Raw genomic sequence first — 12,613 nt, 5'->3', positions numbered from 1 at the left:
TTGTCTCTCCACCCACTTGCTGGCCCTGACTGCCTCCCCCTTCAGGTTCCGCTGTGTATGTGATCCTGGCTGGAGTGGCCCCCAGTGCAGCCAGAGTCTCACTCGAGATGCCTGTGAGTCTCAACCCTGTGGGGCTGGTGGCACTTGCACCAGCAATGGAATGGACTTCCACTGCACCTGTCCCCCTGGCATGCAGGGTATGTGCCCCCACATTTCCCGCCCAGGCTCTCCTGTCTCCCTCTTCCTTCTTCCTTCCCTCTGCTCCACTCTCTTCCTCCTGTATGTTTGCCTTTCTTTCATTTTCTTTTTTCCCCTTGCAGCTTGGGAGGTGGGGATCAAGGTGGGGACACTAGGGGGAGATGGGAACAAGGAAACTCTTAAGACTATTTCACTCTGCCTGCCCACCACAGGCCATCAGTGTGAGCTGCTGTCCCCCTGTGCCCCGAACCCCTGTGAGCATGGGGGCCACTGCGAGCCTGGTCCTGGCCATCTGGCTGTCTGCTCCTGCCCCCCTGGCTGGCAAGGTACATGAGCTTCCTCCTCCTCCCCCTCCTCCTCCTCCTCCTCATCTTCCTCTTCCTTCTCCCCTTCCCCTCTCCTCCCTGGGGACCCAGTGGGGGACTCACCCTTGACCCTGCCTCTCTGGGAAGCTTCCTTTTGGAAAGGAACAGAGCTGGACACAGACACTGGCAGCCCCTATGGTCATTGCTAGAGAAGAAGAAGGGATAGGTGGCGGGGGAAGCTTGGTTTCAGGCTGGGATTTGGGGACAGCTTCCTGGAGGAGTAAAACTCAGCATACATTCAGCACCCGCTGCAGCAAGAAGGCAGTCCTAGAACAGTCTGTACAAAATGCCCAGAGGCCAGTGAGGCAGAGCTTGTTCTTGCATTCACCTCGCAGCCTTTAGGTTCTTCATTTGTGACAGGTACCCTTGGACCCTACCCTGTACCCTCTAACCCTAGATATCACCTTATTTCCCACCCCAGGCCCTCGATGTCAGCAGGATGTAGACGAGTGTGCTGGCCCCTCACCCTGCGGCCCCCATGGGACCTGCACCAACCTGGCGGGGAGTTTTAGTTGCACCTGCCATGGGGGGTATAGTGGCTCTTCCTGTGACCAGGACATCGATGACTGTGACCCCAGTGAGTTCAGGGGAGCCTGTGGAGGGTGCTGTCCTAGGAAACATGTTCATTAAGCCTATACTGTGTGCTGGGCATTGTGCTTTAATTTCATCTTCATAGTTCTCTTATTTTTTCCATTTTACTCCTGGAACTGAGACCTAAAGAGGTCACGTGACTTGCCTAAGGTCACGGAGCAGGTAAGGGATACGTTGGATTGGAGCACACGTCTGCCTGATGCTCAGTGTCTGGGAGCAAGCAAGTTAGGATTGTGGGTAAAGTATGAGATCATAGGCCCCTAGTGAGTTCTCTAGGAGTGCTGTCCTACAGACAACGCAAACCACATAGGCAATTACAATTTTTCGAGCACTCACACTTAAAAAGTTAAAAAAACAAGAAAGGTGATATTATATTTAATAATATGTCATTTAACCTAATATATAAAATTATCATTTCAACATATAATCAATAGAAAATTACTGAGATATTTTACATTCTTCTTTTTTTTAAATCCTCACTCGAGGATATATATATATTTTTTCCATTGATGGGAGGGAGGAGGAGGGAAGGAAGGGAGAGAAAGAAAGAGAGAGAAAGAGAGAGAAAGAGAGAGAGAAACATCAATTGGTTGCCTCCCACACTTGCCCTGGTCTGGGGCCAGGGATCAAACCCGTGATCCATTGGTCCAAGGGCTGAATCTCTAACCACTGAGCAACACAACCAGGACTACATTCTTCTTCTTCTTCTTCTTCTTCTTTTTTTAAAAAATATATTAAGTCTTCAGAATCCGAAGTCTGGTGTTTATTTTACACTTATACCACATCTCAGTTTGGGCCAGCCACATGTCAAGGTCTTAAGAGCCACATGTGGCCAGTGGCCACTATCCTGGCCAGTACAGGTCCGGAGGAAGCCCGCTGTGCTGAGTCAAGGAATTAAGCAGACACAGCTGACAGTATGTGCTTAATAGCTCAAAAGGCCCTTTAGTTCTGCCCAGCTCTTCCTCTTCCACATAGGTGAGGTTTCCAGAGAAGGGAGGGGATGCGGCAACAAAGGGGGCAATTTGATGACTGAGCAAATGTGCCCTTTCCAAATAAGCCTGGTCGACTTCCAAGTTCCCGCTATGCAAGGTCTGGCCAGGTCAGTAAAGGCTGAAGGGGGCCTGGGTGAGTGACCAGACCTCGTTCCCTCTGACCACAGACCCCTGCCTGAATGGTGGCTCCTGTCAGGACCGTGTGGGCTCCTTTTCCTGCTCCTGCCTCCCAGGCTTTGCTGGCCCCCGCTGTGCCCGCGACGTGGACGAGTGTCTGAGCAGTCCCTGTGGCCCGGGCACCTGCACCGACCACGTGGCCTCCTTCACCTGCACCTGCCCCCCAGGCTATGGAGGCTTCCGCTGTGAGCAGAACCTACCCGACTGCAGCCCCAGGTGGGTGGACCCTCTACTGGGAGCTCAGGGACCCTGGCATTGGGTGGGGCATGGGACCTGAGCAGGAGTGGGGCTAAGAAGGGTGGGTCCTCAGGTTGGTACCCAACTCAGGCCTCTGGTGCCTGATGGGGCAGTGTGGGAAGGGGCAGGGTCATCTTAGAGATGCTGGTCTCTAAGGGGTTGAGACCAGACCAGAGTGGGGCCTCCATGTGGTTCCCACCTTGGTGCTGAAGTACCTGGTAAATTGGGGCTAAGGGACAGGACAGGGCTGCAGTCTCTCCTGGTGGGTGGTAGGGGTCCAAGCAGATGCATTCAAGGCTAGGCAGGGCCCGGGGGGAGGGGGGGCCTCCAAGGGGGCGGGGCCTGACCCACCCTCGCTTTCCCTCTAGCTCCTGCTTCAATGGTGGGACCTGCTTGGATGGAGTGAACTCTTTCAGCTGTCTATGCCGCCCTGGCTACACTGGCGCGCACTGCCAGCAGGAGGCCAACCCCTGCCTCTCCCGGCCCTGTCTGCACGGGGGTGTCTGCACTGCCACCTACCCTGGCTTCATCTGCACCTGTCCAGAGGGCTTCACTGGTGCTCAGTGTCAGGTGGGTGGGGTCACTGGGAGGTGGGTTTTGGGGGAGTGTCCGGAGGGGTGTCTGGGGGAGGGGCCTGTATGGGATCCTGGGCAGGGGGCCTGCTGGGCACCTTGGGGGAGAAGCCTCCTCGCTCCTGGGGAAGGATTATCAGGGCGGTTGTGGTGAGGGGCCTGGCAGGGACCCTGGGGGAGAATCTGGGGAGTGATTTCTGGGGGTCGCTGCGTGCTGACACTGTGGGCTTCCCCTGCAGACACTGGTAGACTGGTGCAGCCTTGAGCCTTGTCAGAACGGGGGCCGCTGTGCCCAGACAGGGGCCTCTTTCTACTGCCTCTGTCCTCCGGGGTGGAGCGGCAGCCTCTGTGACATCCAAAGCCTGCCCTGCAGAGAGGCTGCGGCCCAGATGGGTGAGCGGGAGCGCGTGGCTGGTGTGTGCAGCTGGGGAGGGCATGTGTGCATGTGCTTCCTGCCAGTGCGAGCCCAAGGAAGCTGTGACAGAACACATGGGCGGGATGGGGTGTGCAGCTGAGTGTGACTGTGTGGCATGACTACATGGTGTGTGTATCTGTCCCCATAAGACCACTGGAATGATGTGTGCAGCGTACGACGGAGCTGGTGTGGGCAGCAAACGCGTGTGTGTCAGTGATGAGAACTATGCAGTTTAGAGGGATGTGTGACAGCCTGTTGGAGGTGGTGGGATCCTGGTGACTGGTGGCAGCAGGGATGTTAGGTGGTACTGTGTGTGTTGTGGGGGTGGGTGGGGGGGAGTGTGTGCCTGACACCCCTCTCTGTGCAGGGGTGCGGCTGGAGCAGCTGTGTCAGGCTGGTGGGCAGTGTGTGGACAAGGAGAGCTCCCACTACTGCGTGTGCCCAGCGGGCCGCACAGGCAGCCACTGTGAGCAAGAGGTGGACCCCTGCTTGGCCCAGCCCTGCCAGCACGGGGGCACTTGCCAAGGCTACATGGGGGGTTATGTGTGCGAGGTAAGGGGCACCCAGGGGAGGGGAGAGGGGAACTAGTCACATGAGGTGTCTCTGGGCACACATGTCTGTGTCTGTAGCCTGGTGTGGGTGTGTCTCTCTAGGCCAGTCTGTTTTTTTTGTTTGTTTGTTTTGTTTTTTGTTAAATCTCACCCAAGGATATTTTTTCCATTGAATTTTAGAGAAAGTGGAAGCAGGGGGGGTGGGGAGAGGGAGAGAGAGGGAGAAAGAGAGATAAACATCAATGTGCAAGAGACACATCAATTGGTTGCCTCCCGCATGCATCCCCCACTGAGGCCGGGGATTGAACCTGCAACCCAAGTACGTGCCCTTGACTAGAATTGAACCCAAGACCCTTTTGTGCACGGTCCAATGCTCTAACCACTGAGCACACCAGCCAGGGCGTCATTTCTGGGCTTTTACTTTTTTAAAAAAATGTATATACTTTTTTTAAAAAAAATATTTTTTATTGATTTAAGAGAGGGAGGGAGAGGGAGAAAGAGATAGAAACATCAATGATGAGAGAGAATCATTGATCAGCTGCCTCCTGCACACCCCCTACTGGGGATCGAGCCCACAACCCAGGCATGTGCCCCTTGGCTGGAATCGAACCTAGGACCCTTCAGTCCGCAGGCCGACGCTCTATCCACTGAGCCAAGGAGTAAAAGCTAGGGCCAGGCTTTTACTTTAATGACTGAGTATGTCTTTGTGGGTGTCACCCTGGGTACCTCTGGGGGTGTTTCTGTCTGGGTGTATGTCTATCTTTGGTTGGTTCCTAGGCATACCTGTGTCTCTGTGCATGGTGTCTCTTTGGGCATGAAGGCACATGCAGGTGTCTGAGTGTGCGTTTCTGCTTGTGTGTCTCGGGTATATCTGGGTATCTGGGTGTTTCTGCTGTGTGTCTGTAGGAGTGTGTCCATCTGCATTGGGTCCTCTGTGTCTGGGAGTGTGTTTTCTGCACGCTGGGCATGTCTGTGTTTTGGGTGACTGTGTGTGTCTTTTTGTGCTGGGAGTTTCTGTCTTCACGGGGAGTGTCTGTGTCCCTCGGGGCTGAGTGGGTCCCTGTCTCGCCCTTACCACAGTGTCCAGCTGGCTACGCTGGTGACAACTGTGAGGCTGACGTGGATGAGTGTGCCTCTGAGCCCTGCCAGCATGGGGGCTTCTGCATTGACCTTGTGGCCCGATACCTCTGCTCCTGTCCTCCTGGGACGCTCGGTATGCCAGGGCCAGGGTTGGGGACAGGCTGGGAGGCTGGGTCTCTGTCCGCCTCTGACTACTCCCCTAATCTTCCTTTCCCCAGGGGTTCTCTGTGAGATTAATGAGGACGACTGTGGCCCAGGCCCACCCCAGGACCCAGGTCCCAGGTGCTTGCACAATGGCACCTGTGTGGACCTGGTGGGCGGCTTCCGCTGTACCTGCCCCCCAGGATACACTGGCCTGCGCTGTGAGGCCGATATCAATGAGTGTCGCCCGGGCGCCTGCCACGCAGCTCACACCCGGGACTGCCTGCAGGACCCAGGTGGGGGCTTCCGCTGCCTTTGCCGAGCCGGCTTCACAGGTAAGGGTGGGCAAGGGGGCTGACCTAGGCTCCGGCCTGTGTTCCCCCACTGTGGCTGACCCACGGGCTCCTGGTTGCTCAGGTCCCCGCTGTCAGACTGTCCTGTCTCCCTGCGAGTCCCAGCCGTGCCAGCATGGAGGCCAGTGCCGTCCTGGCCTGGGCTCTGGGAGTGCACTGACCTTCACCTGCCATTGTGTCTCGGTAAGTGGGGGTGGCTGGTCACATCAGGGTCTCTGTGGCCTGGTGGGAGGGCGTGCCTTTAGGGGAGAAGAGGCGCCAGGGAAACGGGGTTCTGGGAAATGTGGACATTACCTGGAAGTCTTGGGAAGGGGAGAGGCTGGGTCTTGGAGGCGTGGCTTCTAGGGGAAGGCAAGGCGTATGTGCATAATGGGGATTCCAGTGGAAGGGGGAGAGGTTTGGTAAGACCTGCGGAGACTGGAGGCTCAAGCGTTCTCAAGTCCTGACCCCCATCCTTCCCTCTCTCTCCCTTTCTCCAACCCCTGCCCCGGGCTTTCTTTTTTCGCTCCCCCACCCCCAGCCGTACTGGGGCCCGCGGTGTGAGCGGGTGGCGCGATCCTGCCGGGAGCTGCAGTGCCCCGCGGGCATCCCGTGCCAGCAGACGGTCCGTGGGCCGCGCTGCGCCTGCCCTGTGGGGCTGTCAGGGTCTGCCTGCCGCGGCGTCCAGGAGCCGCCGCCGGGGGCCACTAACGCCAGCTGCCTGGTCTCCCCCTGCCTGCACGGGAGCTCTTGCATCCCGGAACCTTCCGCGCCCTTCTTCCGCTGCGCGTGCGCTCCCGGCTGGGGCGGGCCCCGCTGCGAGGTGCTGGCGGCGGCGCCCGAGGCCCCCGAGGAGCCGCTGTGCCCGAGTGCCGCCTGCGAGGCCAAGAGCGGGGACCAGCGCTGCGACCGGGAATGCAACAGCCCGGGCTGCGGCTGGGACGGCGGCGACTGCTCGCTGAGCGTGGGCGACCCCTGGCGGCAGTGCGCGGCGCTGCAGTGCTGGCGCCTCTTCAACAACAGCCGCTGCGACCCCGCCTGCAGCTCCCCCGCCTGCCTCTACGACAACTTTGACTGCCGGGCTGGAGGCCGTGAGCGCACCTGCAAGTGAGCCCCTCCCTCTGTCTGTCTGTTTATGGGCCCCGCCTCTGTCCATCTATCCATCCATCCATTCACCCCAGTCTGTGTCTTGTCTGTCCACGTGCCACATCTCACCGTCCACGGGTCCTGCCTCTCTATCTGTCCATTCCTTTGCCTTTGTCTGTCTGCCTGTCAGTCCATCCTTAGACTGTTGGGCTGTTCATTCATTTGCCCTGTCGGCTCCTTAGTGTACCTGTCCTGCCCAGCTGAGTGCCACTTCTGTCTGTTGGTCCATCCTTGTCCATGTGCCCTCTCTGTCCATCCTTGTGCCCTGCCTGTCCCAATGTTCCCATCTGTCTGTCCATCCATGTACCCGCCTCTCTCTTTTTCTGTGTACTTCTGCACTCCATCTTTCCCTCCCTGTGCCCTGTTTGTCCATCTTGCTGTCCATTCATGAATTCCTTTCACCCCTCTGTGCGCCAAGCTGTATGTTGTCCATCTCATTTGTGCATCTATCTGTTTGTATGCCAGTCTGTCTGTCCATGTGCCCCATATATCGGTCCATCTGACCATCTTTGTGTCCCACCTGTTCATCTATGTCTCCTTGTCTGTCCTCCTGTCCTTCCACGAACCCCTCTGCCCCTTTCTATGCCCACACAGCTGTCCTTGCCCTTGCCTGCCTGTCCTGCCCCTCTCTGTGTCTACTCATGCCCCCAACTGTCTGTCCCATGCATTCCATCTGTCCAACCTGTGCTCTGTCCCTTCTGTCCCACTGCTTCATTTTCCTCCTTAGCATGTAATCTACATAGCATTCTGTGTGTGTTTACATTTAGCTTTTACTGTCGTGTAAATGAAATGCTGTTATACTCTCTCATTTGTCTCCTTTACCATCCGTCCCCAACCCCCCGAATGCCAGCTCCACGTGTTCACGGGTATGCCTGGGCCTATCCTGGGTGCCCGCAGCAGGCTCAGCACCTACCAGGTGTTATCCACAGTGATTTATTCATAGTTACTGAGGGAGTGGCTGGATTTTCAGAAAGCCTGACGTATTCGGATACATTCCAGTCCTCTGTGCTTGCTGTCTGATCCCCTTCTGTCTCCGGAGCTGGGGTGATCTGTGTGCGGGGGGCTGGAGGCCCCCTGACCGTGCCCCCTTCCTGCCCCCAGTCCGGTCTATGAGAAGTACTGCGCGGACCACTTTGCAGACGGCCGCTGCGACCAGGGCTGCAACACCGAGGAGTGCGGCTGGGACGGGCTGGACTGCGCGGGTGAGGTGCCGGCGCTGCTGGCCCGCGGCATGCTGGTGCTCACCGTGCTGCTGCCGCCCACGGAGGTGCTGCACTCAGGCACCGACTTCCTGCAGCGGCTCAGCGCCATCCTGCGCACTTCCCTGCGCTTCCGCCTGGACGAGCGTGGCCAGGCCATGGTCTTCCCTTACCACCGGCAGGACCCTGGCTCGGAAGCCCCTCACTTGCGCGAGCTGGCCCCCGAGGTGATTGGGTGAGTGGCTGTACCCTGAGAGCTGTGGGGGCCTCGCAGTGCCTGCGTGGGGGACTGGGGGACGGGAGAGTGCACCGTGGTGAGGTCTGGTGTGTTTCACTTCCTTAACATCTTGGGGAGCCTTCTTGTTGACAATAAGTCCAGCACGTCTCAACCTTGACAGCGTGACCATTTGGGGCAGGATCATTCTTTGCTGCGGGGTGTCCTGTGCACTGTAGAATGTTGAGCAGCATCCCTGGCTTCCACCCACTAGATACAAGTAGCTGCCTACCCCCAAGATATAGGCAAGGGTCATTTGGGGAGCAGAACTGCCCCTGGATATAGACCTACCTCCTTCTGGAGAGGCAGGGGTATAGCAGAATCGTTAAGAACATGTGTAGTTTTTTCTTAGAAATGGAAAGCATAGGACTCTCCGGTTGGTGGCCTGGTCTACCGGGCCGGACAGTGCCAGAGAGTGGTGTGGTCTCTGAGCAGGGTGGGCCCTGACACAGAGGAAGGTTGAGTTTTAGAGATGGGGGCATGGGCTCCGATGGGATGCAGCTGGGCTGGGGGGGATGGAAGAGGGTGGCTTATGTGCCAGACCCTCGCTGGGATGAGCAAGTGGCTGGAGGGCATCTCATCAAATTGAGGACACAGGGTGAAAAATAGGGTTGCTTTGGGGCTTGTAGCATCTGAGGAGTCTGGAGATCCCCAGAAGGCAACCAGGGGCTGAAGATAGACACAAGAAAGACAAAAGGGTGTTGGCAATCATTGAAGTCATGAGAGGGATTCAAAGAAATGGGGAGAGAGGTGGGGATAGAAGAATGATCTGGGGCCCAGCCGTGTGGCTCAGTGGTTGAGTGTCGACTTCTGACCAGGAGGTCATGGTTTGATTCCCGGTCAGAGCACATGCATGAGATGTGGGCTCCGTTCCCAGTGGGGGGCATGCAGGCTCTCTCTCTACCTCTCTGAAATCAATCAATCTCTCTCTCTCTCTCTCTCTCTCTCTCTCTCTCTCTATATATATATATATATATATATATATATATATATATATATATATTTTAAAGAATGATCTGGGAACACTGAGACCTAAGGATTGGTTGAGGGAAATTAGCTCAGAAAAGAGTGACACCAAGCAGCAGCTCGCTTCCTGATGTGCATAGAAGCCAATACTATGGCACTGGCAAGGCTCAAATCTATTTCCCTGATGCAGGGTTTGGAGCAAGATTTAAGGGGTTTCAGTGTCAGATCTTCGGACCCTTCACCTCTCAAAAGGTTCCAGCCTTCAGGTTCTGGTCATGTTCTGGTTCTCTGGTTCTATAGGGAGAGCAGCTGAGGGTTCATAAGTTACTCGTGAGTCGTGTATCCAAGGTGGTTTTGTTGTTGTTGTAGTTAATCCTTACCCGAGGGTATTTTTTCCATTGATTTTTAGAGAGAGGAAGGGAGGGAGGGGGGAGGAGAGAGAGAGAGAGAGAGAGAGAGAGAGAAACATTGATGTGAGAGACACATTGATTGGCTGCCTCCTGCATGTGCTCTGGCTGGGGCTGGGGTTGGAACCTGGAATCAAACTGTGACCCTCGGGCCGATGCTCTAACCACTTAGCAACACCAGCTAGGGCTACCCAAGGTTTAAACTTTAGTTCTGGGGTCTTGTTAGAAATAGGATAGGGCCAGTTCTGTGATTACAAGAGGAAAAGGGGCAGCTGGAGAAATAGGAAGAGATGGATTATGGGGTACTTGGGATCCCAAGGAAAAAGGGATTTGGAGGGTTTGGGTTCCTGGAAGCAGAGCCTGAGATGGGCACTCAGATATATGTGCCCTATGGAAGGGTGCTCTCAGGAGAGAGGGATGAGGGAAGCAGGATGGGGTAGGGGAGAAACTGAGGCAGGAGGGAGCCCAGGCCACTGTCTGTCTTCAGGCTGATTCCTCGGAGTGCTCTGGAGCATGAATAGCACCTCAGTGCCAGTCCCACCTTGAGACAGGAGGGCCAGCTTTTGTATATCTCACATCAGCCAGTCACTGGCTGATGCTCCCCTAAGAGGTGTCACTTCCCAAGAGAGTGGGTTCCCACCTTGCCGAGTGAGGCCAGTTCTCCCGAGAAGGGGGGCTCCCGCTGTTAGAAGCCAGAGCTCATAACAGTCCGGAGACGGATGCAGCAACCTGATAAGGGAGATCTGGGCCTGTGCCGGCAGCAGCCATGAGAGATGTTGACATGAAAACAGTGCCCATTGGAGCCATGGTCTGGGGGACTCTGGTGGCCTCAGCAAACTGGTTTGGGGAGTGTGGTGGGGTTGGATGCCAGATGGGGGCAGGTGGGCCATGGTAACACGGTGAGTGGACACAGCTCTTTGGAGCCTGGCGCTGGGATGGGAGATGGGGCTTGGTGCCAGCCTGGCAGTCGGTGCCCCACTAAGCCAGCCGATCCCTCCTTTGTGTCCCCACAGCTCAGTGGTGATGCTGGAGATTGACAACCGACTGTGCCTGCAGTTGCCCGAGAATGACCACTGCTTCCCTGACGCCCAGAGTGCGGCCGACTACCTGGGAGCGCTGTCCGCGGTGGAGCGCCTCGACTTCCCATACCCACTGTGGGCTGCGCGGGGTGAGCCTGGCTGGTGGGCGACCGGGGTGGACCGGGGCTCCCCTGGTGGGGTCCAGGCCGTGGGTGAAGTCCTGCATTTCCTGCCTGCAGGAGAGCCGCTGGAGCCGCTGGAGCCTAGTGTGCCGCTGTTGCCGCTGCTGGCTGCCAGTGGGGTCTTTCTGCTGGTCATCCTTGTCCTGGTGGTCATGGTGGCCCGGCGCAAGCGTGAGCACAGCACCCTCTGGTTCCCCGAGGGCTTTGCGCTGCACAAGGACGTGGCCGCTGGCCACAAGGGCCGGAGGGAGCCTGTGGGCCAAGATGCACTGGGCATGAAGTGAGGACCCTGCCCTTTCCCTGTCCCTGACTTTAGGGGCCTTGTGAGCCCTTGAGTCCACCTTGACCTGACTCTGACCCCAACTGGACCCTAACTTCAGACTGCAGCCTTTATTTATCCCCTTGACCACTGACTGACTCTATGATCCCTTGGGGATCACCCCTCATTCGTGACCCCTGATTCCATTTCCTATGTCCCAGTTCCTCTAACTCAAATTCTATCCTAACCCCGCTCGGACTCGACCCCAACCCTTGCCTCTCAGATTTCATGCTAATACTCAGCATTCATTCCCACATGACTGCTGGCTCCATGACCCCTATTGGGTACCCCAACCCCTTCCTGACCCCTCAGCCTTTCCTCTGTGACCCCCAATATCACCTCTGGCTCTAATCCACCCTGACCTTTGACTTCCTCTCTGATCCCCTTTCCATCCCAACTCAATGTCCATTCCCCACCACCTTCAATCCTGGCCTTGATCCTAGATTCTACCTCCAACTCCCGAATCTGTCCCTCAAGACCCAAACCCCACCCTGGCCTAACCCCCGAATTTACCCCTCCCCTGTGACCTCCTGACTCCCTGACCCCTCAACCTCCTTATCTTGGCTATGTCTCTTACCTGTTATGAGGTTAACTCTATTCTGTTACAACATCATCCTCTCTGAGCCCGGATGTATGCCCATGACCCTCACCTATCCCACAGCTCACTACTCTGACTCCTGATCCTACTCCTGTCTCCTTCCACACTCCCACCTTTAGACCCTGGCTGTCACGCATCATAACTTCTGACTGCACTCCCTGTGACCTTGACCCCATTCTGCACTCCCTCATTGGACCCTGTATCTCGACCCTGCTCCCTGTGCCAACTGACCTATCCCAACTCCAGACCCTGACCTCACCTCTGGGACCTCTACTGTGACCCCACCCAAAATCTTCTTCCAGGTCACATGTCTCAATTGTCCCCTTCACCCTTCCCCCTTTCCATTGTCTCCACAGGAATATGGCCAAGGGGGAGAGTCTGATGGGGGAGGTGGCAACAGACTGGATGGACACAGAGTGCCCAGAGGCCAAGCGACTGAAGGTTGTGCCCCCTCTTCTGAACCCTGCTTTCAGGGTCTTGGGTGGGGCCCCAAAGGTCAGTGGGAAAACTCAGAGGACGTCACCTGGATCCTTAAGCTCAGGGCTAGCTTGATCAGGCTCTGTGTTTGGTGCCCAAAGGCTCTTAAGTGAGCTGGCAGACTGGTTAAGAATATTCTGTCCTGTTTCCATAACATCATTCACACCTTTTGGACCATGAGTCTGAAATTTTCAAGCTCCAGCGAGGGGCCCAGTTGCTATGCTCATGAAGGTTCATCGATACATTTGTGTGTGACTATTTGGTCCCTATACCTCATGATCATATTCATGTTCCCAGATTAATACTGATCCTTGAAGGATTCCCTTGCCCCCACATTTCTTTTCCAATTATTTTTAGTTTCCAGAGTATAAGTTT

General features: G+C 56.3%; 1 protein-coding gene across 1 annotated transcript in view; it reads left to right on the top strand.

The window, feature by feature from the left end:
- The window catches only part of NOTCH3 (notch receptor 3), a 32,444-nt gene that overhangs the window by 12,172 nt on the left and 7,659 nt on the right, over positions 1-12,613 (top strand). Inside the window, exons 14-28 of the mRNA XM_080676650.1 lie at positions 46-197; positions 411-524; positions 985-1,140; positions 2,314-2,539; positions 2,929-3,130; positions 3,372-3,525; positions 3,915-4,099; positions 5,179-5,311; positions 5,397-5,654; positions 5,737-5,855; positions 6,193-6,758; positions 7,899-8,231; positions 10,657-10,811; positions 10,902-11,124; positions 12,118-12,202. Of these exons, the coding sequence (XP_080532776.1) occupies positions 46-197; positions 411-524; positions 985-1,140; positions 2,314-2,539; positions 2,929-3,130; positions 3,372-3,525; positions 3,915-4,099; positions 5,179-5,311; positions 5,397-5,654; positions 5,737-5,855; positions 6,193-6,758; positions 7,899-8,231; positions 10,657-10,811; positions 10,902-11,124; positions 12,118-12,202 (3,061 nt within the window). The remainder of the gene's footprint in view (positions 1-45; positions 198-410; positions 525-984; positions 1,141-2,313; positions 2,540-2,928; positions 3,131-3,371; positions 3,526-3,914; positions 4,100-5,178; positions 5,312-5,396; positions 5,655-5,736; positions 5,856-6,192; positions 6,759-7,898; positions 8,232-10,656; positions 10,812-10,901; positions 11,125-12,117; positions 12,203-12,613) is intronic.

This window comes from Plecotus auritus (genome assembly GCF_963455305.1).
Source record: "Plecotus auritus genome assembly, chromosome: 6".
Classification (NCBI taxonomy): domain Eukaryota; kingdom Metazoa; phylum Chordata; class Mammalia; order Chiroptera; family Vespertilionidae; genus Plecotus; species Plecotus auritus.
Note: the sequence above shows the minus strand (reverse complement) of the source record. Positions and strands in the feature narration are given on the sequence as shown.